This window comes from Panthera uncia, chromosome X (assembly GCF_023721935.1).
Source record: "Panthera uncia isolate 11264 chromosome X, Puncia_PCG_1.0, whole genome shotgun sequence".
NCBI lineage: Eukaryota > Metazoa > Chordata > Mammalia > Carnivora > Felidae > Panthera > Panthera uncia.
This window is the reverse complement of record NC_064817.1, coordinates 94,566,991-94,593,518: the sequence shown is the minus strand read 5'-3', so window position 1 is coordinate 94,593,518 and position 26,528 is coordinate 94,566,991. Positions and strand designations below refer to the sequence as shown.

Below are 26,528 nucleotides of genomic sequence, written 5' to 3'. Positions count from 1 at the left end.
TGTCTTTGTATACTCAGTGACAGGTCCTTAGGCAAGGCTTGTTCAGTGTTTGTCTAGATTTGGCTAGGAGAAGGAACTGGTTTCTACCTCTAGTGAAGATCAGCCATTGGGCTGAGGGTCCAGCCAAAGAATGGACTGATTCTCTAGAACCAAATTGCTACTGTCTTCTTAAATGTGCATTGCTTGCTGCTGGATCCTGCCTGAACTGAATCCAAGCTGGGTCTCCTATTGGGCTCTGTGATTTGGCTCATCTCAATAAAGGAGTGATTTTTTATTCCTCACTTTTTTTTCTTCTGGTGAGTGGGACCCTGAACGTCTTTTCCTAACTTGTCTATTACTTGAGACAATTTTATGGCATGTCTCCTTACTAAACTAGAAATTACAGGAAGTACCTTATTTGGGTTTGGAGAAAAAGTGTGTTTGGTTTACGTCTGTGTACTTCGTGTCCTTGGCAAGTCATTTTTTTTTTAATTTTTTTTTAACGTTTATTTATTTTTGAGACAGAGAGAGACAGAGCATGAACGGGGGAGGGGCAGAGAGAGAGGGAGACACAGAATCGGAAGCAGGCTCCAGGCTCTGAGCCATCGGCCCAGAGCTCGACGCGGGGCTCGAACTCACGGAGTGTGAGATCGTGACCTGAGCTGAAGTCGGACACTTAACCGACTGAGCCACCCAGGCGCCCCTTGGCAAGTCATTTAAACCTCCTTCTCTGAGTCTGTTTCTCATCTGTAAAATGGGGATGGCACCTGACCTATCTCACAGTGTGGTTATGAGGATAAAATAAGATTGTGTGTGAAAGTGCTTTGAAAAACTGTAAAATCAACCACAAATGGAATTTCGTATTAGTTCTGTATTCCCTTATGACATCTAGCACCATGCCTTGCCCAGAGTAGTTGCTCAACACATTTTTGTTGAATGACCAAATGAATTGGCAAGAAAAATAATGCTATTGGTGGGAATAAAGGACATTTAATGGAATCAGGAAAAACAGATCACTTGGCAATAGAAACATCCATATGGTGAATAATTCAGAGTTGGGCATTTATAGATAGTCCCAAATCTACATTCTCAATGTCTGGTCTTTGTTTTGTTTATAAAAAATATTTAAATTTCTTTGAATAAGCTTTTGGCAGCTGAGATAAACTTGACTAGATCTTAAATATGCAGTCATCACAAAGCAGGATTGGCCCCAGGCAATACTGTGAGGTCAGCAAAATGTACTCTCAGAAATCTTTCCTCCCCTGCTGGTAACTTTACCCCCCCCCCCCCCCACATCCCCCCTTGCAATGTCTCGTCCTTGTTCTGTTTACCTCCAGGCATTTAGGACTTTTGTATTATCCTTTGTTCCCCAGAACCATTCACCTTAAAGGGTCAGGAACTGAGTCTCCCTGGCTAATTTGCATTTGAAAAAAGGATTCTTAGAGAAGGAGACTATTTTTATCAAAAGGAATGAATAAATAATTGTGAAATTTCGGGCATTAAAGAGTACAAAGGCTTATCAGCTTCATTCAAATCATGATGGTACTTAGTTCATCTACAGCTGTGGTCTCAATCTTGGAGGTATGTAGATTCACCCTGAGAACTTAGAAATAATGATCGTTGAGGCCCTACTCACAGAGATTCTAATTCAGTTGGACTGGTTTCAAACCTGGGCAAAGGTGTGTTGTTTTTTTTTTAAGTCCCCAGGCAATTCTGTTGTTTACTTGGAGTTGGGAACCACTGGTTTAAACCTAAATTGGCCTTGCTCTGGAGAAAAAGAAAAGCCAAATGCTATTGGAATATCAAACCTTGAAGCAGGACGGGAGGCGGGGGGGGGGGGGGGGGGGGGACTATGATAGTCATTGATAAAGTGAAGGGAAAGTTAAAAATAGGCCCAGCAACTCCACAATAAACAAGTGCATGGCAGCACCAAAGAAAAAAGTCATCTGTGGTTGATCCAGTCCCCTACCCCAAACCCACAGGGAAAATGGCCTGGCCCTAACTTTCAGTCCTGAAATCTGCTTTCCAGATGGTTCACGGTAGGACTATAGGTAAAATCTCTGTGCTAAGGGGCTAAGTCCTCAAATGTTTGATGTACCCAAGTCAGTAAGTCTTAAGTTGATGAGATAATTTTACGTAGAAGATAAATGATTTTGTTAAAAATATGAGATCTGTGTTATATTTATTTACATTGCACTGAGCACCACAGGTTTAGCATTTTTTATCAAGTTTCTTGCTTTATAAAGCAACTCTAGGAGGGGTGCCTGAGTGGCTCAGTCGATTAAGCATCTGACTTTATTTTTTAATTTTTTTTAACGTTTATTTATTTTTGAGACAGAGAGAGACAGAGCATGAACGGGGGAGGGGCAGAGAGAGGGAGACACAGAATCTGAAACAGGCTCCAGGCTCTGAGCTGTCAGCACAGAGCCCGACGCGGGGCTGGAACTCACGGACCACGAGATCATGACCTGAGCCGAAGTTGGCCGCTTAACCGACTGAGCCACCCAGGCGCCCCAAGCGTCTGACTTTGGCTCAGGTCCTGATCCCATGGTTCGTGGGTTTGAGCCCCACGTCAGGCTCTGCTACCAGCTCAGAGCCTAGAGCCTGTTTCTGACTCTTTGTCTCCCTCTCTCTCTGCTCCTCCCCTGCTCACGCTCTCTCTCTCTCTCAAAAATAAACATTAAAAAAAAAAAGCAACTCTAGGATGGGCAAAGGGTGTAGTTGGATCATCTTTGCTTAAGCTTTGACCTCCTCAGTCGTCTCCTAGCAGCCCCTTGCTGTTGAGAGCATCACAGAGCCCTTATTATGACATCATGTTGACTACCTCACCACTGCCTGGTTTAACTTTTCTGTACTTCCCTGCTTCAAAGATGGTCTTTCAGAAAGGCCGATAGGCAGCATGGACTACGTTTTACCCACCAGTTGTCTTTTCTAGACACATTCTTAAACAATGCTTGCTGCAGAAATATCTTTAGTATTCTCCTGAGCAATCACTATCTCCTATTTAAGGAAGATTCCACCTGTGGACAACAAGGCTTCCAGGGGTGTCTATCGCTGACAAATCGCTGCTCTGAGATGTCTGGAGAAGACACAAAACAAAGTAACTTGGGGAATTCCCGTGATCAAAAAAGGGAATCAGGTTATACTCTTTTTTAAAGTTTTTTAGAATTTTAGTTATTTTGAGACACAGAGACAGCATGAGCAGGAGAGGGGCAGAGAGAGGGAGAGAGAGAGAAAGAATCCCAAGCAGACTCTGCACTATCATTGCAGAGCCTGATGTGGGGCTAGAACTCACGAACTGTGAGATCATGACCAGAGCCGAAACCAAGAGTCGGACGATTAACTGATGACTGAGCCACCACAGCACCCCTCTCTTTTAGAGACATGCCTGCCAAAATAGGGGAATGGACATTAGAAAAACTTGTCCTCTGTTTTTGTATATCTTTCTTTATACATGTTTACCTTTATAAGAAGCTACAGGTTTATTTATTTGCTTGATTAAAAGAATACCAGTAGTAACTATACTTCATCTGGCAGCACTGTAAAGTTTAATTAATGTTTCTAAGGTATGAGTTGAACTCACAAGATGAAAGATTCTATATATGGAATATGTGTTAAGTGCCCAATCTGGTTTAGTCTGATAATGGCCATAATTGTATGGTGTTCTACATTGCAGTCTTGATTATTGTGGTTTCAGTGAGTTCAACCTTGAGAAATGTATTTTAATGTTGAGAATGTGTTTAACAACGGTTGGCAAATGTTTGGGTGTACTTGATTCTTGATGTAAAAGATGTTTTACAAAGAAATATGGAAGGTTTTTCTTTTTAAATTGGTTCAAGGGTCCAAGAAGACACAAAATTCTGGTCCTCACACATCATATAGTAATATCTAAGTTGGTTTGTGCCACAAAATCTAAATGCTAAATAAAAAAAAATCATTATTACAATTACATCTCCATATTAAGATATGCTAAATATGTGAGGATTGAGCTGGCACAAAATAAGGTTGTTAAGATATCAAAAGGAAGATTCGCATTAATCACCAAGATAAAAAAGAAAAATATTTTTCCACAAAACTCATTTAAGGATATTTCATGGAAAACTTAAATAGTAGGTAGGACTGCTGGGTCATTCAAAGTGAGCTAGTGCTCAAGAGCCAAGGATCTGTGCTTTTAGAGCTAACATGTAACTTGGAAAACCGAAGGGCTTAGATAATCTTGTCAGATTGGGAGCTATTATTACCAGAGTGTAGTTGAATATTAACAAGACTCAGCTATGCTTTATGTTAGTATAAAAGTTTATCTTTGTATGGCAAAAGCAGTTTTCTACCTTTATGTCCATTCCCTTTCTGTTGTACTAATATTTGTAATTTTAAAAATAGCCAGCACTTCCATATACCCTTTAAGAAATATAATTACATGAATTAAAACAAGGCCCATTTTTTTGGTCTTGAAAAGTACTTGGTTAAAATGCAAATCCTTCTAGGGGCACCTGGGTGGCTCAGTCGGTTAAGCATCCGGCTTCAGCTCAGGTCACCATCTCGCAGTCTGTGAGTTCGAGCCCCGCGTGGGGCTCTGGGCTGATGGCCCAGAGCCTGGACCCTGCTTCCGGGGTTCTGTGTCTCCCTCTCTCTCTGCCCCTCCCCCGTTCATGCTCTGTCTCTCTCTGTCTCAAAAATAAATAAACGTTAAAAAAATTTTTTTTAAATAAAAAAAATGCAAATCCTTCTAGAAAATGTATCAATTTGGGCCATTATCAGCTGGCCCATCCACACACCCTTCTAAGAAATTATAACTACACAAATTGGAACAACCTTGTTCATTAAATCCGGAAAATTAGCTAATCTTCCCTTGTAAAGATGTAAAGACACGGCATTATTTTCTCATTCAATGAAATTTTCAGTATTTACTTTGCATTTACAGTTGTTCAGCATCGTGTGAAATATGAGACACACTAAAGGAAGGTTTAGTGCTTTAGGATACCTTTCCTGGCTTTAAGAGTTGACAGTCATTTTAGGCAGCCAGAACAAAATGGTACATTCAAAACAGATAGGAATCCATTCCCCCTCTTTTTGGCCTCCATCTCTGTTCTCTATGGTCCTAGGGCCTAAGTTCCATTAGAGCCTTGCTCTCAGCCAATTGTCATCAAACAGCACAAAGCTGATAGTGGTTCCAGGTGGTACCTCTTTTAGGAGGATTTGCATTTTAACTACAGACTTATGAAGACCTAAATTTTTTAAATAAATAAATAAATAAATAAATAAATAAATAAATAAAGTGGGCTTGTATGACAGCTAGAAAATTGATTCATTCTTAGGGTTCTGATTTGTCTCTCTAAAACTATTCAATACAAACTGCTTTTACTCCACCCACAGTCCTGTTACTCCCCTGCTTTTAAAAGCCTAGCTTGCTCCCTCCTTTCCTTGCTGTCTAACCTAGCCCACAGAGTAGACCAGATTTTTGGCTTTGTGTGCCAGAGGAGGGAAGGAAACATTCTTCCTCTACCCTTCAAGGTCTTCCAGCTGGATTAAGAATTAAATTCACAGGAGACAGATTAATAGGAGGAAAAAAACCCCAAAGTTTTATTACGTGGACACAGAGATCTCGAGAAATGACCAAGGCAGGCAGTTCTTAATACATTTTAGACAATGAGACAGTAAATTTGTGAGGAATTGAAGGGATAAAGAAAACAGGTGTTTGAGAGCTTTAATTAAATTACGGAATTCTAAGCGGAATTTAGGTTGAGGTAGATTAGAAAAACGTTGGTTTCTGCAGCTTTCTCAGCTTTACTGGTGATAAGGATGTCTTTTTCTTTCTTAGTACAGGGAGCATATTTGCCTTATGGGAGATTTGTTTCTTGCTTTCAGGGGGACAGAACAGGGTCTGCGTGTTCTTGTGCCAGTGGTTTCCCAAGTAGCTTCAATTCAAAATAATCAATATGCCATTGTGTTACATTTTGGGTGGCCTGCTCTTGGCCTTTACCCAGGCACTCTTGAGCCTCATTTTCCTTACTTCTAACTAGACATCTTACTTGGTAGCTTCATTGCACTTTCCATATTTCCATAAACAGGCCAGGCCCTTTCACAACTCCCTGCTTTGCCCATTTGCACTGCCCAGAATGCCTTTGACCTTCCCCCTCACTCGTCTTTTTGGCAGTTCCCACTCTGACACCCAGCATAAACAATTCCTATGTGAAACCGATTATTCCAAAATTCTTCCGAATTTCTTGATTCACATGTTTCCGGAGCACTTTGTACATATGTTATACAACTGTTAGGGAAATTAGTTTTGAAACCCTCTTCCCCTACTGGCTTCTCAATGGTAGGGACCTGATATCATGTGTGGCATAAAGTCTTTCAGTTGGATGTTTCTGCAATTAGAATGATCAACAGGTTGGCAGATTTAGTTTTATTTGACATTGTGCCCCCCCCCATGCCCTCAGGTTAAACAAAAACTCCCAGCAGCAAATTTACAAGGTTAGTGCTGCTAATTTAACCACATTTAGAGGTTTGTTCTTAAGAGTAATCTATTTTGGAATTGGGGATTTGTGGAATATATTGGTAGAAAACATTGATTTTTGCCAATATCATTCTTCCAAAATGTGTTCTTTGAAACAGTTCTGAATTGAGATTTGGTAAAAGTCACTTTGTTTGGTCCGTAAATTATTGGATTAATGACTGAGGAGGTCGTTGCGTATTGTGTGTGTGTGTGTGGGGGGTGTTAGTTACCTGCTTGTTTCTTGGACCTTAGAATGCACCCTAACTCTGGCCAGCCATCTTAGAAAATGCTCCTGGTAGGAAGGTAAAAAGATTTTACAGCTACATTACTGAAAAAGGTATCAAAACTCAGGCCCTATTCAGTGTTGGGTCAGCAGTGTCCTTGACATAAGAGAAACAATTTATAGCTCAATCGAAGCAAAAACTCATTTTCTTTGTATCTAACATCGTTTTCCTTTCCTATTTTAACGTCAGGACATTCCTTCTTAGCAGCAGGCATAATGCCATGATCATATTTTCCTTCATTTCGGGTTACTCCCCATGCCTTACAACCCCTCCTTATTCCTTTATCTCTTTCAAAGTTTCCATTCTCGGTTCCCTTACTTTTTACTCCCTCCCTTCCTGTCTTCCTCCTCCTCTTTTTTCCCAGCTAGCTCACCCCGCCCCTCACCGTCACCACCTTCCCTCCCCTTCAGGCTCCTTCCCGCTGCTTCTCCCGCCACCTTCCCCCTACCCCGCCCGCCTCGCGTTCACAAAGCTCCAATCAGGAGCTCGGGAGGTGTCTAGAAAGCCCGCCCCCTCCTCCCTTTCCACTTCTCTTACCCCCCTTTTCTCCCTCCCCCACCCCCCCCACTCAAGTCCTGCGGACCTGGGGGCTTCGGGATCTGGGCGCTATGAAAAGTGTCTGCCCAGTCACTTCCGGTAAGGGCGCTGCAGCGCGAAGCTTCCCGCGGGACCGTTAAGGAGGGGGTGGGAGTTACCGGCGGACCGGGGGAGGAGAGTGCTGCCAAGGAAGGGGAGCGGGAGAGGGAGGGGGAGGAACAGCGAGAGCTAGGGAAGGAGCACGAGCGTCTTGGGCGCCTTAGCTGCCGCTTTCCCGCCGCCTCCCCAGGAGCCAGCACCCCCGCCCCTCGGGCGCCTTGCAGTGCTTCTCTCCACCCCCCACTCCCGAGGACAGACGCCGCCCCTCCCTCGCCGCCGCGTGACCGGAAGTGGCGCCATCTTTAGCCTCTTGTGCTATTGACAATAACAAGCCTTGGTTCTCTCCCCCTCCCCCCTCCCCCCAACCACGGCATCTCCCCTCCCAGAGAGAGGGAGAACAGGAGGAGGAGCTGCAGCCTCACAGACTCACTGAGTCGCTCCAGCAGAAAGGGGGGAGAGAGACCGAAAAGCAGGGGAGGGGGACGGCACCGCCGTTTACCTGTCTGCCTCCTCATTCGCTCTCCCCCCTCGTTCTGCTCACTCCTGGTGTCAGCCTATCCGCCTTCCCAAACCCTCCCATTCCCCCGGTGTAGCCCCCCCTTCACTTTCCTTCTCGTCCTCTGTGTTTCTCCTCTCTTTCTTCCCTTCCCCCTCTAGCATTGCCACCTTCTCTCCTACACGCACGCAGGCATATAAACGTAGGTTTTTGATGCTCCTCTGCCTGTTGACCCCGCTATTTTCATGTTTCCAACAGGTTTTTCTTCCCCCAATCCCTCAGCTGCTGCTGCTGCTCAGGAGGTCAGATCTGCCACTGATGGTAATACCAGCACCACTCCGCCCACCTCTGCCAAGAAGAGAAAGTTAAACAGCAGCAGCAGTAGCGGCAGTAATAGTAGTAACGAGAGAGAAGACTTTGATTCCACCTCTTCCTCTTCCACTCCTCCTTTACAACCCAGGGATTCGGCATCCCCTTCAACCTCGTCCTTCTGCCTGGGGGTTTCAGTGGCTACTTCCAGCCACGTACCGATACAGAAGAAGCTGCGTTTTGAAGACACCCTGGAGTTTGTAGGGTTTGATGCGAAGATGGCTGAGGAATCCTCCTCTTCTTCCTCCTCATCTTCACCAACTGCTGCAACATCTCAGCAGCAGCAGCTTAAAAATAAGAGTATATTAATCTCTTCTGTGGCTTCGGTGCATCATGCAAACGGCCTAGCCAAATCTTCTACCACCACTTCTAGCTTTGCTAACAGCAAGCCTGGCTCTGCTAAGAAGTTAGTGATCAAGAACTTTAAAGGTAACCAAGGCCAAAATCCATAATCACCTACTAAGGATTTGACACTTGAGCGGTCACGTGCTCTGTTTATGTTAATATATTAAACAGTATAGAGGTGGCCTAATGTTTTATGCATAATCAATGAGGTGGAGGGAGGTCCTTTTTTGGGTGGAGGGTTCATTTTCCGGGGGTGGTTAGTATCCTTGTGCTGAAGCATACACCGAGTGTTTCTGGGCAGTATTTTGAGGTCTGGCTCAGCTTCTTCTATCTACTGTTACTCATTACAATACTGAGAATCGGTATGATTGATCCGGATTTTACAGGTGAGAAATTTGTATTCTAAAGAGGTTTATTTATTTCAGGTGCATAGTGAGCTTTCGTACTGGTGATTTTTATTTTTATGCTTCAGTAGGCCACATTTTCTAGTCCCTAGAAATGCAGGTAGCAATGGTGATCTTTTCATGCTCAGTGAAGATTTATAGTTAGATTTGTAATGTTGAACATTATATTCTTGAAACCCCTTGTGGAAGCAGTATTTGGAGAAAAATATTTATGATCTCTGCATTTCTTTCCAAAGGTAGGGTTTGGAAGTCAAAAATACTGTGTATACAGATAAGTAGTAACTCTGTACCACTAGTTTAAAGATGGGAACAATTACTACATCTTTTTTTTTTCACTAAAATGGGTTTTAGAGTACTGACCTGCAGTTCAAATTTAGGAAAATTTGTTCATTTTACATTTGAGATATGTGATTGAGAGTATTATGAATGCACTGATGTATATAAAATCAACAGATTTTGAGCTGAATTACTTTTTTCTGTTAACTGTGTTTCTAGTTTTCTGACTTAGTTTTTCAACACCCTTAACTGGCAGGTAATAGATGCTAAGAGGTTTATTAAACGGAGAAATAAATGAATGAACTTAAGTAATATTTACCAGATAAGTGCCTTGTGGGTAAATATTAGTATTCAGAAAATTAGCTTCTTGGTGCTTGTGTTTTCAACATTAGTGTGAAAATCAAGAATATGCTCTATTTTGTCTAAAGCAGAGGGTTATAGTGTTTATTTTTAACCTTCTCTTTTTTTTCTGTCATTCTTCTCCCATCCCCAGGTTCTCAAGAGTGTTGTAATCTTTCTGGTTTAATAGTATACTTTTCTGAAGTGAATGTGAATTGTAATTGACTAATGTGTTCACTGTTCCACTCCAAGTATATGGATGTAATAGCCAAGGATTTTTAAAGAGATGAGCTTTATCCCTAATTTCATTTGCATACTGGTTTCAGAGATTTTGTTTGGGTTTTTTTCTCTCCCTCTTAAACTAAAAACACATTAAGACATTTGAATGTTTTAATTTAAAAAATATTCCTTGTTGGTCAATGAAGTTTAAATTAAGGCCCGGGTTAAGATATTCCTTTCCACTCTGAAAATGCTACATAGGTTCTGGAGTCATTTGGATGTTTTAATTTTTAAAAATTTTACTCTGCTCATAGATGGAATTTAAATTAAAACCTGAGTTAAGATGTTTCTTTTCATTTGTAGATGCTGCATAAATTTATGTGAGAGTCAAACAGACTTGGATTAGAATTCCAGTTTTGCCATTGATTAGCTTTGATGACCTTGGGCAAGCCTTACTAAATCGAGTCTTCTGGCCTCAGTTTCCTCTGTTGCAAAATAGGGGTGATAATACCTTCCTTAGAGCGTTGTTAGGAAGATTAAGAGATTTATAAAGTACCTGTACATAGTAGACATTCAGTATTTCAAATCTCAGGTACAAAATGCATGTCAACTGACTTGCTAGGTTTTACATGTCCTCGAATAAGATCAGGATTGTTATTTTTTTATCTGTGATTCTTGAATTTTTATTTTTTGAAGCAATACAGTCAATAGAAAAAAAAACTTCACCTAAAGGTGAATTCTAATAGGTGAGTCAAAATGACGAACAATATTCTGGCATTTCAAATTTTATTCTTTATGCTAAGCTTAAATACAGTAGTTACTTTATTTTTTATTTTTTTATGTTTATTTATTTTTGAGAGACAGAGCGTGACTGGGGGAAGGGCAGAGAGAGAGGGAGACACAATCCGAAGCAGGATCCAGGCTCTGAGCTGTCAGCACAGAGCCCAACACGGGGCTCGAACTCATGAACTACAAGATATGACCTGAGCCGAAGTCGGATGTTTAACCTTCTGAGCCACCCAGGCGCCTCCAGTAGTTACTTTAATATTTAGATGTAATAATTATAAAAATCAAAATTTACTCTTAAAAAGCAGTAATACTATTATTGCACTTTTAATGGATCCTTTCGTTACCATATACTATATATTCTGACATCAACTTTCTACATATTATCTAGATAAGCCTAAATTACCGGAGAACTACACAGATGAAACATGGCAGAAACTGAAAGAAGCGGTGGAAGCTATCCAGAATAGTACTTCGATTAAGTACAATTTAGAAGAACTCTATCAGGTACGTGTTAATGTGGATAGCCAGATTTGGCTAGCATATATTGAGGTGGGATGTATATGGATTTTACTTTGAAATGAGTCCTTCTGTAGACTTTTGGTTCTCTTCTAATTACAATTTCTTGATTAACTTATGCATTCTTTTTTTTTTTAAATTTTTTTTTCAACGTTTATTTATTTTTGAGACAGAGAGAGAGAGCATGAACAGGGGAGGGGCAGAGACAGAGGGAGACACAGAATCTGAAACAGGCTGCAGGCTCTGAGCGGTCAGCACAGAGCCCGACGCGGGGCTCGAACTCACGGGCCAGCCCGACGCGGGGGTCGAATTCACGGGCCGTGAGATCATGACCTGAGCCGAAGTCCCAAAGTCGGACGCTTAACCGACCAAGCCACCCAGGCGCCCCACTTATGCATTCTTTTATAATCAAACCACATACTCTGACATTCTGACATAAACTATGAGTACAGTCATATTGGTATATTTCGGGTTTATTTTGGACCCTTCTGATTAGGATTTACAGTAAGGAGTACCTTGGTATAATCCAATTATATTCCTATAATGGAATCCTATAGCCTAGATCCCAAAGATGATATCTGGTAACATCATTCTGTTGTGGCACTTCTTGCTAAGTGGTGTTATTTGCCTATAGGAAGGGCCTCAAGAAATGCAGATACTCTGTATTTTATCCTTCTTCCTTTGTAGTAGTAGACTTTTGCCATTTCTTTTTCTTTTGAGAGAGAGAGAGACAGAATGCGAGAGGGGGAGGGCAGAGAGAGAGGGAGACACAGAATCAGAAGGGGGCTTCAGGCTCTGAGGTGTCAGCACAGAGCCTGATGTGGGGCTTGAACTCCAGAGCCGTGAGATCATGACCTGAGCGGAAGTCAGATGCTCAACTGACTGAGCCACCCAGGCGCCCCGCCATTTCTTTTTCTTGCTCTTTACATTTGTCTTATCTTCTGGACTGCAAGACCATCCTTAGCCAAAAAAATGAGCAGTCCGGTGACTTCCTCTGAGGTTCAGGTTTGTTTCTTTTGCTTAACAGATGGGTCTATATTTGAAGTGTTTGGTTTAAATATACTATTAAGGGCAATTACTGATTTAGACTTCTTACTACTAAGGTATTTTTCCCTACTGTATTTCTGACACAACCACTTCAAGAAGTTACTTTCCATTATAGCGTCAGCAGTTGCATATAAAAAAATATTTCAGAATCTAGTAGCTTGAATTGTTTTTTTTATTTTTAATTTTTTTAAGTTTATTTATTTTGAGAGAGCGCACACACACAGGGATGTGGCGAGAGACAGGGAGAAAGAGAATCCCAAGCAGTTTCTCTGCTGTCAGCGTTTAGCCTAACTTGGGGCTCAGACTCACAAACCATGAGATCATGACCTGAGCTGAAACCAAGAGTCAGGAGCTTATCCAAATGAGCCACCCAAGCACTCTTAGAGTCTTTTATATTGATAAATACCTTGTAAGAAGTTAAGTTGGTTCAGCTCATCAGAATTTGTAGTTTTCATCTATTGACTTTAGTTGCAGAGGCTGTGTAGTAATGGACAAACACTGGGTTAGGAGTCAGGAGACAGATTTGGGATCTGGTTTTGGCTGCTATCACCTTTGTGATCTTGAGCAAGAAATTAGACCTCTCTCAACTTCAGTTTGCTTCTCTGTAAAATAAGGGAAAGAAGAACTGTCCTATCTACCTCATGGAGCTACTTGTAAGAATCCAGTAAGATGTGAGAAACACCTCGAAGCACTATGATCTAGAAATACAAGATGATATCACTAGTACAGCTCTTTCATAAGTCACAGTGTGGCTTTTTCACTTGTAATAAGCCAATTAAGATCACCAGTTTCTGTTGCTTTGAAAATTGAATGAGTCAGTGCATGCAAAACACTCAGAACAACGTCCGAACCATAGTAATAATGTTATACAGTATTCTAATCCTTATAAAGCTATGGAAGTATCAGATAGTGGTGGTAGTAGTAGGAAGTTATTACTTAAGAATGAACCCACCTTACTTGGCTTTGTTGGTATATTGCACATGTGGCTCCTGAGTTGTACAATACTAAAAGTAGAATTATGGAATTGGAGTTGGAAGGGCTTCAAGAGATAAGATCATGTAGTCCAATAGCTTTTTTCATATAGTGCAGGTGACAGTCTACAAAGCAGGTGCATCTTTTATTATTTCATTTAAGCATTGTAGAAGTAACCTTTTGTGAAGTGGATAAGGGAGTGCTTATTATTCCTCTGTTGATGAGGAAACTGAGTCTCAGGGAAGTTAAATAATGAGATGCCTAAGTTTCAAGTCCAGTGCATTTTTACTACTATGCTGCTTCACTAATACACCACAGCTCTTTGAATACCTCTGTAGTGCAGTGTTTGAGGCAAATAAATACTTCACTTTAGGGAAAAAACTTTGTCATCAAAGAAGGTAATTTTTTCATTCGTGTACATATATGGTGTTTATTTGGATATGCTGGTGTACAGCATCTTTAGTTTCAATAATGTTATTTTATATATTTTGTATTTATGGCAGATTGTGATTGCTAATGAAGCCTATTTACTTTACCTTGAATATTTTTCTGGAGCTTTGGGGTTCAAAAATATTTCTCCTGGGGCGTCTGGGTGGCTCAGTTAAGCGTCTGACTTTGGATCAGGTCGCGATCTCAAGGTTGGTGGGTTCGAGCTCTGTGTTGGGTTCTGCGCTGAGCCTGCTTTGGGTTCTGTCTCCCTCTCTCTCTCTGCCCCTCCCCCGCTAGCACAGGCATGTTCTCCCTCTCTCTCTCTCTCTCTCTCAAAATTAAAGAAACATTAAAAAATTTTTTCCTGATAAATTGGTTCTGTTAAATGTCTTTGTTTCAGGAGCTCATAGCTTACATTTTTTCTGTTTTTCCTTTCCTGTATTTCAGAATTATTACATGCTATTGTTCAGTTGCATTTCTTTAGCCTAAAATCAGTGATACAGCTTTTTAACTCTTTGCATTTTTCATAGTTCTTTACTATTTCTGCTTTAATAAATTCAAAAGCATTTGTTTATAACTGTTTTTGTTTTTGACTTTAATTTTATAAATGCTCGTTTGGATCATTCTCAGAAAGTTTATTTTGAGATGTTCAAGTTCACAAAAAGATAAAAAGATAAAGGGAGTAAAGTTCATACCATCTGGATTTCAGGTGCTTGTTTAATTTTGACTGGTTGAAATGTAAATTAAAAGTACTCTCCTAAAAAAAAAAAAAGTACTCTCCTAAAATTGAAACTGTAGAAGTATGTAGTATTACACCAAGCAAAAGTTCACCAAACCTCTCATTCCCCCATGCTATCCTTTGTATCCGAAGTAAACGCTTATTTGGCATATATCTATGCAGAACTTTTTTCTCTGCACGCAAACGGTTTTAAAGCTTAATCATAGAAGTCCCTAGTATGGATGGCATGTACTGCCTCCCTGAGTTTTTAGTTTCTAGAACAGAATATGTGGTTCTGAGTGCATTTGCAAGAAACAAATGTCTTTTAAGGGTGATTTTAAATGAGAATTGTACTTGAGTTTAAAAATATCTTTCCTCGACAACCTTGAAATCCTGGTAAGTGTGAGGCAGTGGTTGGTTAATGTTATTTTAGTTTGGGGGATTTTTTTTGTTTGCTTATTTTTGATTGACTACAGATAGGAGTATGGTTAAGTGCACTGACTTTTGAGTTGATCAGCCTGATTTAGATTAGAGATCTGCCACTCATGATAACTTTGGGCAAGTTACTCCTCTAAGCCTTGTTTTCCTCATTTGCAAAATGGAAGAGTAACATTATCTTTGTGTTAGGGTTGTTTAGTTGTAAACAAAATACTGCAGAAAAACTGCTTGTTACAATGTCTACTGTTTGTTGGTGTCATCATTGATAATGATGATAATAAATGAGTCTTTTAAAAAGATATCTTTATTTTTAGATTACCCTTTACTGTACAGCTCTAAAGCCACATGTTATAAAATTCTAAATCCACACTGAGTCAGAACAGCTGGCTGATAAATAGATTACATTCCAGATACGTGTCGGTAGACATCATTAGCCAAATTGAAAGAATAATAAAGAGAGGAACTCTCTAGGAACAAGGATCTTTTACTTCTCAAGAATATGTCTTGTTTTTTACATGTGATATCTTATAATAGTTGGAATTTTGGGTGTTTTAAATAATGGGATTATTTTTCTTACGTACTCAGCCTTGTATAAGTAGCTGTATAGTCTTTTAAAATCAGCTACCTTTTTTGGAGGTGGCTGGTAGTTTATATATGAAAATATAACATTTATTCTTAATATAAATGTTTATTTTATTCGAAGGCAAGTCTAGTCCATACTTCAATTCTGATGGAAATAATTTTATGTATTATTAATAATAGTTGCGGGGGGGACGCCTGGATAGCTCAGTTGGTTAAGCGTACCACTCTTGATTTTGGCTCAGGTCATGATCTCAAGGTTTGTGGATTCAAGCCCCATGTCTGGCTCGCTGCGGACAGTGAGGTGCCTGCTTCAGATTCACATCCTCTGTCTCCATCTCTCTGTGCCCCTCCCCTCCTCATGCTCTCTCTCAAAAATAAACAAACATTTTTTTTTTTAAAGTGCGACTACAAATTCTTAGTCCTTGATAATTTTAGTCTTATTTAAATCCTTTTTTACTAGCTGTAAAAAGAAAAATAATTTAGGTTTCATGTCTGGTTTCCTTTCTGTAAGTTCTTAGTTTTAGATATATTTTGAGTATCTTGTAGCCATTTTTCCTAAATGTAAAAAGATAAATTAGATTTTATTGCTGTATCGTTTGTTGAAAACTTGGTGGTGTGTTTTCCTTTCTTTAAATATATGGTTTGAAAAATAACACCCAACCCATTAGGCCAACGGCCAGAGTTCAGCACCCTGTGGGAATTTAATATCTTTCTTGGTGTCTATCGTTGTTAAATGAGAAAAATTTCTAGATTTCCTCCCTTACTGTGTATATTTTTGTAGTTTTTGTATTTTTTATTCTTATTTTAGTCCTTTTCATTTTTTTATTCTAGTGTTACTACTTACCCTCATTTCTGTTCCTTCTCTTGCCCCATGTGCAATCTTATGTGCCTTTGCTGTCTTAAATCCTGTATTCCCCAAAGCATCAAATTTCAGGAACTATAGTTTTACATTTTGTTTGCTACATGTTTACGTTTCTTTGGAGTGTGTGGTTTTGTTTGTTTCAGACAAACACTTTTTTTTCAGATAAACATGTTTTTGATGTGATATGTATGGATTTTGGAGGGGAGGGGCTGAGGTTTTGGGGAATAAAGGTTAGAAACTTGTTAGAATGTTCTATTTTATATCTGACTACATTGAAAAAGAATTTAAAAAAAATTTTTTTTAACGTTTATTTATTTTTGAGACAGAGACAGAGCATGAACGGGGGAGGGTCAGAGAGAGAGGGAGACACAGAATCTGAAACAGGCTCCAGGCTCTGAGCTGTCAGCACAGAGCCCGACGCGGAGCTCGAACTCACGGACCGCGAGATCGTGACCGGAGCCGAAGTCGGACGCCCAACCGACTGAGCCACCCAGGCGCCCCTGAAAAAGAATTTTTAAGGCAGCATATTTACCAGTAATGATTAGGAGCTTAAGTAAAAAGATAATTTTATTTAAGAGACTTTTAAAATGATCTAGAATCTGCTTGATATAAATAGTTGCATGTGAAATGAGACATAAAACAATACTAAATACATTTCTAATAGTTCATTTCAAAGATCTGGAATAAAATAGAGCTTATCCCAAACTTTAAGTAGTTATTTAACATTTTCCTATTCATGTTTCTATCCCAGTACTTAATAGGGTACAGAGCACTTAGTTAAATAGTTCTTGTTGAATTAGTTACTGCTTACTGTGTGCAAAGCTGGACAGATGCCATGGACATAAAAAGATCACTTAGGCCTTTTTCCTAAGGTGCTTATATTTAAGTAGCTTCATGAAATGAGTAGTTTGTGACCAGCATTAAAAAAATTTTTTTTAATGTTTATTTTTAAGAGATAGATACAGCATGAGCGGGGAAGGGGCAGAGAGAGAGGGAGACACAGAATCTGAAACAGGTTCCAGGCACTGAGCTTGTCTACACATAGCCTGACACGGGGCTGGAACTCATGGACCGGATGGTGAGATCATGACCTGACCTGAAGTTGGATGCTTAACCGACTGAGCCATCCAGCACCACCCCCCCCCACCCCCCCCCCCCCCGCCATGACCAGCATTTTTTAAAAGACATGAAATAGAAAATAATCAAAGAACATCACACATAGTAACAATAAGTGTAGTTTCATGAAAATTTTAAGTTACATAAATTTATGTATAATGGATTGTGACATACAATGTGTTTCTTAACTGTGGCTTGTCAAAAATTTTTGGAAGTCCCTATTTTAGGCACACGTGATTGCTCCAAACAAACCTTGCTTTAAAAAGTAAGGAAAGCAGAGTGTTTAGATGATAGTATGTGTGGAAGATCATAAACAGACATGAGACTAAAATGGTAAAATTGAGCCTTGAATGCCATGCTGAAAAGTGGTGGTGGGGAAGATAGGGTTTATTGGGTAAGGCAAATATTTTAAATTTTTTGAGGACTTAATGTATTCATCTAGTTCAAAATCCAAAAAATAATACAGAACATATAGTGAAAAGTTTCACTTCCACCCTATCCTCTACCCACCCCACCCCCACCCCCCCACAACTCAGTTAGTTCCTCTCTCCACAAACACTATTAGTTTGGGGAGTATCTTTCCAGCAGTGTCTCATGTATGTAAAAACAACTGTGTGTGTGTTTTATTTGTTTTGTCTTTTTTACGTAAATGGTAGACCATGAACCACATGGTTTAGTCCTTTGTATATTTTTTTAAAGATTAAAAAAATTTTTTTAGTTTAGAGAGAGAGCGTGCAAGGGGGGAGAGAGGCAGAGGGAGAGAGGGGGGAGAATCTTAAGCAGGCTTCATGCTTAGTGCAGAGTCCAACACAGAACTCTATCCCGTGACTCTGGGATCATGACCTGAGCTGAAATCAACCGACTGAGCCACCCCGGTGCCCCAAAGATAGATAGATTGTTTGTTTGTTTATTTATTTATTTATTATTTTAATGTTTATTTATTTTGGAGAGAGAGAGCGCACGCGCATGAGCGGGGGAGGGGCAGAGAGAGAGGGAGACACAGAATCTGAAGTAGCCTCCAGGCTCGAGTTGTCAGCACCGAGCCCGACATGGGGCTCGAATCCAAAGACTGTGAGATCTTGACCTGAACTAAGTCAGACGCTCAACCGACTGAGCCACCCAGGTGCCCTGCACCAAAGATTTTTTAAAGTAGGCTCCATGCCCAATGTGGGGCTTGAACTCATGACCCCGAGATCAAGAATCGCAGTCTTCTTCCAACTGAGCCAGCCAGGTGCCCCTAAAGTTTTTTTTTTTATTTAAGAATTTATTTTTAAGTAATCCCTGCACCCAACATGGGACTTGAACTCACAACCCTGAGATCAAGAGTCACATACTCCACTGACTGAACCAACCAAGCACCCCAGCCCTTTGTATTTTTTTATACCTATTATGGGATTTCTCCGGAACAGTACTAGAGCTTGATGAAAGGTTGTCAGGGAAGGGAAATGACTAGATCTGGTCTATATATGTTGAACAAAGTTAACTAAATTAGAGAAGCAGAGTGTTCTCTTCAATTTGACCTTCAGGACTCACCTTAGATCCTTAGATGCTCACTTTCCTGCCTTTTTTTTTTTTTTTTTTTTTTTTTTGCCTCTTAACATTTTAAGTCACTTTTCAACTAAACATGGGGGAGATGGTAAAGCCCAGCTAAATTCTCTATTTCTCACTATTCCCACTAGCTCTTCATTTTCTTTTGGTCTTTGGGATTCCACCTCTTTATCTCTTAGGAAGGCTTTTCTGACTTGCCCCTATCCTAAGGAGACTGGGTTAGGGCCTTGCCTCTGTGCTTATCCTTACCATAGCACCTAACAGTGTTTTGTAATTATATGTTTTCTGGTCAGTTTTCTCCTTATGCTAAGCCCCTTCTATGTGCAAGACACATTGCTAGTTCTAAGTATGTTGGTTTTTGAATATTTACTGTATTGCCTGGTTCAGAGCCCCCAAAACATTAATAGAATATGTGGATACATAAGCACATGATCTCTTTTTCTCATTAGGGAGAATTAGGGGATAGGATATACTTGAAAAGGTAAAGTATTGACTCAGTGACAGATCACTGTGTTATGATTGGTGACAGTGCCAGGTGAGGCAGTTAGGGAAAGCTTATTGGAAGAGGTGGGACCTAGTAAGTCATAAGGGAATATGATATCTTGTGTGAGAAATACAGCAGGAGGGAATGGGAGAAGGAGGAGTCGGAGAAGTACTGGAAATGGGAAATGTGCATAAGATGAAGTACAAAGAATCTAAGCAGGGAAATAAATGCTGACAAAATGAGTCATTCAAGAGGAATACCAGATACAATGAGATTACTAGAGGAAGGGGGAGAATCCATAGAGAACCAATGTGAACAGAAAGGCTCATGAAATAAGCATAAATACACCCTTTAGGTATTTGTGGCCTACCCCAAGGCCACTTGGAAAGTGGCCAGGGGAGACTGAGGCTTCTTATTCCACGGTAGCTACTGGATCTAATTGGCCTGCTGTTTCCTGGTGGCGTGCAGTGACTTTCCTCCAGTGATATAAGTGGCTTTCTTTAAGGTTTCTTTTCATTTACTAATTTATTTACTGGACCTGCATGCTGGGAATGTGACTTAAAACTACGTATTTATAAAATTCCACTCCAACAGAACTTGGAGTCAATTTTAATGGATTTTCTGCCTTTTGTTGTGGTGAGGAAGGAATCTTGGTGTTATGTTTAAGTTATTACTAGTTGGAATTGTAGATTATATCAGAGTTCATCCTGAGAGTTTTTACCATGCCTGTTGTTTTAAATTTGAAAGCCTTTGATACACATAACAAGAAACTCATTGAAATCTGAAGTTTGTCCTTTTGGGATCTGAGTAAAAAAGGAAGACCAATTCAACTATTAGAACGAAGAAAAAATACAGTCATTTTGGTTATAATTAATGTTTATTCAGTTGTGCAAATTAAAAAAAATTCTGTATTTAATTCTGTATTTAAATATTCTTAGACTTAAATATTGGAGAAAAGTATTTACCTCATACTCTTATAATACTGCTAGCAGTAATGTTTCTATTGTTCTGCTTAGGATGACTTTCAAAGAAAGTACAATTAAGTTTTAATTCATTGGTGGTCAAAGTGCCCAACTCATCTGATAAATAACTGGTGAAATTGTTTTTAAAACTCAAAATGGAGGGCACCTTGGTGGCTCAGTCATTTGAGTGTCCAACTTCGGCTCAGGTCATGATCTCAAGGTTCGTGAGTTTGAGCCCTGCATCAGGCTCCGTGCTGACAGCTCAGAGCCTGGAGCCTGCTTCAGATTCTGTGTCTCCCTCTCTCTCTGTCCATCCGTCACTTGTACTCTGTCTCTCTCGCTCAAAAATAAATTAAAATTTTTTAAAAAATCTCAAAATGGAATTCTGCTTATGAAAACAACATTTTAAACAAGAAAGCATTTATATATAGTAGTTGTTACAAATTGGATGTCTCCGTAGGGGGAGAACTTGACTTGATTCCCTGTGTCCTTAACCTGAACAGTATATAATATAATAAATATACTGGTGGGGATTTTTTTTGGGGGGGGAGGGTGGTACGTTGGTTATGAAAAAGTTCACTTGCATTCATATTTTATTTTACTTTATTTTTTTAATATTTATTTTTGAGAGAGAAGGAGAGACTGTGTAAGCGGGGGATGAACAGAGAGAGAGAGAGGGAGACACAGAATCCGAAGCAGCCACCGGGCTTTGAGCTGTCAGCATAGAGCCCAACATGGGGCTTGAACTCACGAACCCAACTCATGAACTGAGAGTTCATGACCTGAGCTGTAGTCAGACACTTAACCCACTGAGCCACCCAGGCCTCTTCCTTTGTGTTTTAAATGGATGAATATGGGGTGCCTGGGTAGCTCAGTCAGTTAAGCGTCTGACTTCAGCTCAGACTTCAGCTCAGGTCATGATTTCATGGTTCGTGGGCCTGAGCCCCGCTTTGGGCTCTGTGCTGACAGTGCAGAGCCTAGAGCCTGCTTCAGATTCTGTGTCTCCCTCTGTCTCTCTGCCCCTCCCCTGCTCATGCTCTGTTTATCTCTCTTTCTCAAAAAGTAAATAAACATTAAATTTTTTTAATGGATGAATAAACTTTTTTAAATAAATTGATGTAAAAATATTAAAATAGTAAGAATTTGAGGGTTGCCTGGGTGGCTCAATCAATTAACTGACTCTTGACTTCAGCTCAGGTCATGAATTCATGGTTCATGAGTTCAAGCCTCACATGGGGCTCGTGCTGGCTGTAGGAGCCTGCTTGGGATTCTCTCCCCTCCCACCCCTCACCCATTCACACATGCTCTTTTTCAAAATGAAAAAAAATTAAAAAAACTTTAAAAAAAGTTCAGAATTTGATGTGAGTAATCGAGAAATCCCTACCCCATTTTTCTCCTTAAACAAGTATGTGTTTAATCTTGCAGGCTGTGGAAAATCTCTGTTCCTACAAGATTTCTGCAAACTTGTACAAACAGCTGAGACAGATTTGTGAAGATCACATCAAAGCACAAATTCATCAGTTCAGAGAATATCCTTTTAAAAACCAAAAATACTGTTTTTTTACCTTTGACCTCTTTCCCTATCCCTCACTGTTTAACCCAACTTGAAGTGGAATGCCTGTGTTTTATAGATTTATTATTGTTGTTAATTTCATTTCTAGAGAAAGAAGAAACAAGTTTTTGACTTTTCAGCTTTAATTAGGTTCCAAATTTACATTGTAGTATAAGTTTACTCTTGTCCTAACAAATTTCCATTTTAAGAAAAAATAATCTGAGGGAAATCATAAACAACACAATGCTCACTTATATGTAAGACTTGTTCTAAAAGGTATTTTTTAGTGGGATCTAAAACTTTTTTACGTTTAATAGCATTTTGTTCTATAATAAGACAAATGTGCTCTTCTATTGCTTATTACTTGTACTAAGCACTTAAAAATATCCTTGACATATTTCATGGATTCATTGGATAGTGTTCTTTTTCTAAAGAAGATTGATAGATGCTGGCAAAACCACTGCAGACAAATGGTAAGCTGGAAAAATATTGTAGTTAAATACATTTTTTCAAATACATGGATGTTTTAAAAGCTTTGCAATGTTTGGGGGATAGCCTCAGTATCTGCTCTTGTTCTGAATTGAAAACAGATTTTGTTTGAGTTTTCTACTTTAAAACTGCTAGTTATAGGAAGACCACAAGTTTAGAATGATTTGCACCTTAGGATCATTTTTATTTTTGTCATGCATAAACTAAAAGTATTTATATGACTAAAAAAAAGTCACATTTTTGTCTGTTAGTCTTGATGGATATCTCACCCACCTACTTGATTACCTGTGAAGGTGCCTGATGCATTTTAGTTTATTCAGATCAGAACTTTTTCCTTTTCCCTAATCGTATTTATTTTATACCTTTTAATCACAAATTAAAAATCTTAAAATCCCCATACCCAAAACCCACACGTGCAATTTAAGGCAGTTTCACTCTGAATGGGCACTGTTACTGAAGAAGAATTGCATGTGTGTCTCCTTGATTCTGTTTTTATTTTTGGTTACTTCTCAAGTTGCAGAGAAGTCATAGGACCATTCTAAGTGTCCCTTTTCTAGAAATTACAACAAGGATTAAGACAATAGAATAGTTTAACAAAAATGGCATGGGCATATTCTCGGGTAGATTTCTTTATCTGTGTGTTTGATTCTAGTAGTTTATGTATAAAAGTGAACCCTGCAATTTTATTCTTATTTTATCAAGAGCAAATATTTCAGCTTAACAAAGTATAAAAATTGGTTTTCTTTTTTATTGGCAGATCATGATTAGAAGCATTTTTTTGTTTCTGGATAGAACTTATGTTCTTCAGAATTCAATGCTACCCTCGATTTGGTAAGAATGCCAGAAAAAATTAAGAAAAGATTTGTTACAAATGATAGTTAAATCTTAATTACACTAATGGAAAGAGAGTAAGTGATTCTGTGAACATTCTCCTAAAAATTCACATTTGGCTTCTAGACGTGTATTTATAGCAGTTTTACCTTCTTAATTAGTTTTGCCTATGTTGGAGATAGCTCGCATTCCTTGAGCATATGATACTTTATAAACTTTTTTTGTTAGCCAAGGGGATTAAAGTTTGCTCTGGACTATCTTATGAGTGTGCATTATTTTGTTGCTTATCAAGAGTTTGCTCATTATCTTTTAACATTGTTATGGAAAATTTCATATATGAAAATAGAATAGTATAACGAGCTCTTTCCCCCACCATGTGCCTAGTATCTGCCTGCAGTAATTATCTGGAGAGTTTACTGATTTTTGAGTACTGAAGCCAGATTACAAATGACCAATTAGCCTTCATTACCAGTACAGTGAAAACCATTTTATATCTTTGAACTAATTTTGTCTCTTGATTTGACCAAGGAAGAAATCCACCAAAGGAAATAATACAACCAAACTTAGTTACGGAGGAAGACAGGAATTTAGCTTCAATTCTCATTAAAGGCAATGATTTTCCTGTATACTTTAATTCTAATAATGTTATGTAAAATTAAATGTGTGGATTTTATCTTTTCACAATTGCTGCTTCAAATCTGGGACCCTCATTAACATGTGGTGAGAAGTTAAGCAGGTCTCTCTAGAAGTGGTATTGTTGTCAATTAATTATATATGTTTTTTATTTTAGGGACATGGGACTAGAGTTATTTAGGGCTCATATTATAAGTGATCAGAAAGTCCAGAATAAGACAATTGATGGCATTCTTCTCTTGATTGAGAGGGAAAGGAATGGTGAAGCAATTGATAGAAGTTTACTCCGAAGCCTTTTGAGCATGCTGTCTGACTTGCAAGTAAGTTAACTTACTTCACTTACAGAGCTGATTGCTATTCCTAGTTTGATGTTTGAAAACCAGATTCATGGTGCTATTCACATAGAGGACATTTAATAAGTATTGAATAAATGAACTCGTTTGTTTTGATTCCCCCCCACCCCCAGATTTATCAGGATTCTTTTGAACAACGGTTTTTGGAAGAAACTAACCGGCTCTATGCAGCTGAAGGCCAAAAATTAATGCAGGAAAGAGAGGTACTTAAAAATCATAATTAATAAATCCACTGTGTCTCATAATAGACCTTACTTTATAGAGCATAAGCTGCCTTTTGCATTTATCTTCTGAACATTGTGACGCTTTTCTCTCACTTAGGTTCTCCTTTCTTTTCTCTCTCCTTAAAGGCCAGAATTCTGGATCGTAAACTACCTATAATTTTACATGTTTCAGTCCTGTCATTCAGGGCTGTCCCCAGGGTATTTTGGATTTGACATTTTCTGAATGATTTATGGGGAGGAAAACAATAATATGAAAAACTGTCTTTGTAGGTTCCTGAATATCTTCATCATGTTAACAAACGTCTAGAAGAAGAAGCAGACAGACTTATTACTTACTTAGATCAGACCACCCAGTAAGTATTATATGCTCAGTCTAATACACTTTAACCAGTGTTGTTGAATCACTTAAGGCACTAAGCATCCCCAAACCTGTTAGTACCCATTTTCAGGTGTGATTTGAGATTTTTAACAATTGTTTTCTTAATGTAAACTTCAAGTTATTTTTCTCTAGTTAATTAGATTTAATCAAGGGTTGTCTGCATGTGTTAAGGATGTAATTTAAAAATAGTATTAGGTGCCTGGCTGGCTCAGTTGGTAGAGCATTCAACTCTTGATCTCAGGGTCATAAGTTTCAAGCCCCACATTGGACATAGAACTTATTTTTTTTTTTTAATGAAAAAAATACTAGGCTGATTAAAATTCAGTAGGTATGGGGCATATGGGTGGCTCCATTGGTTAAGCTTCCAACTTAAGCTCAGGTCATGATTTCATGGTTGGTGAATTCAAGCCCCGCGTCGGACTCTGCTGTCAGTGGGCTCTCTGCTGTCAGCGCAGAGCCCGCTTGGGATCCTCTGTCCCTACCCCTCTCTGCCGCTCATGTGCGCATGCTCTGTCTCGCTCTCTCTCTGTCAAACATAAACTTTAAAAAAAATCAGTAGGTGTTTGGAGGAGAAACTGTTTCTGTGCTTTCCTAAATATTAACCACCAAGGAGTTCCTGTAAACAGCATAGATAACTACCTTCCTAATAAAAGTAGAGAAACTTGGAAAAAGCCAGCCACGGCAAGACCATGGAAATACTTATTTAGTGATGTAAATCAAATTCTGAAATAATGCACTTTTTCTTCTTGCATAAGTAGAGTGCCTCTGAGCACCAATAAATTTAAATGTAGGATAGGAATATTAAAATTATCATAAAATAAGCTATATGTGATTTTTCCACCCAAAGAAAGGTTTTAAATTTTCAGGAAAGTCCATTGGCGGTAATTCTAAACTTTTTCTTTCTTGTAGGAAGTCATTAATTGCTACTGTAGAAAAACAACTTCTAGGTGAACACTTAACAGCAATTCTTCAGAAAGGTAATTGACAATTTATAAATAAAGAGATTACATTTTAAATGGTAGAAGCAGACAAGTAAAAAATTTTTAAGGATTACCCTTTTAAAAGCTTGATGCTGTGTGGCTGCTTTTCTGAGGATGGACAAAACTCCTTTTCCCTATTCATCATTGTAAACTTTCAGGAGGTGCTTCTTGCCTTAAAGATACAGGAACTGAGGAGGCGCCTGGGTAGCTTAGTCAGTTAAGCAGCTGACCTCGGCTCAGGTCATGATCTCACGACTCACGAGCTCATGGGTTCCAGCCCTGTGTTGGGCTCTGTGCTGACAGCTCAGGGCCTGGAGCCTGCTTTGGATTCTGTGCTCTCCACCACTCCCCAACTCACGCTTGCTCTCTCTGTCTCTCTCAAAAATAAATAAACATTAAAAAACATTAAAAAAAGATACAGGAATTGAGAATGAGAGGGGTCCACTAACACCAGCAAAAAAAAAAAAAAAAGCAGTGGGAATTCTTGACTTAATTTGTAAGACTATGGTAAGATTCCTTTTTACACTCAGGTGTTTTTATTCATAGCATATAAAACCAAGCACTTCTAATCCCAGGTGATCTTGAGGGTATACCCTGAATTTTATTTTGACAGTGCCAGAAATACACAAAAGTCTTACCTTTCTCTCCAACCACCTTTTGTATAAAATGGATATATTTTAGAACTTCAAAGCAGTTACATATTATTTCATTCTGAAAATCAAATACAGAACCTCATTTAAACTTGGCCTATTAGGGGCGCCTGGGTAGCTTAGTTGGTTAA

The 26,528-nt window shown here is 39.2% G+C and overlaps 1 protein-coding gene across 6 annotated transcripts in view; it reads left to right on the top strand.

The window, feature by feature from the left end:
- CUL4B (cullin 4B) overlaps positions 1–26,528 on the top strand; it is a 55,528-nt gene that overhangs the window by 12,679 nt on the left and 16,321 nt on the right. For 2 of the 6 annotated variants that reach the window (XM_049644767.1, XM_049644765.1), the window contains exons 1-10: positions 2,816–3,118; positions 8,150–8,689; positions 11,021–11,136; positions 21,732–21,835; positions 22,262–22,331; positions 23,105–23,178; positions 23,969–24,131; positions 24,278–24,367; positions 24,659–24,741; positions 25,677–25,744. In XM_049644767.1, coding sequence (XP_049500724.1) covers positions 3,055–3,118; positions 8,150–8,689; positions 11,021–11,136; positions 21,732–21,835; positions 22,262–22,331; positions 23,105–23,178; positions 23,969–24,131; positions 24,278–24,367; positions 24,659–24,741; positions 25,677–25,744 — 1,372 coding nt within the window. In that variant the 5' untranslated portion in view covers positions 2,816–3,054. Of the gene's footprint in view, positions 1–2,815; positions 3,119–7,168; positions 7,396–8,149; positions 8,690–11,020; positions 11,137–21,731; positions 21,836–22,261; positions 22,332–23,104; positions 23,179–23,968; positions 24,132–24,277; positions 24,368–24,658; positions 24,742–25,676; positions 25,745–26,528 lie in introns of those variants that run through there. The other 4 variants (XM_049644768.1, XM_049644769.1, XM_049644770.1 and 1 more) reach the window with 4 other exon arrangements.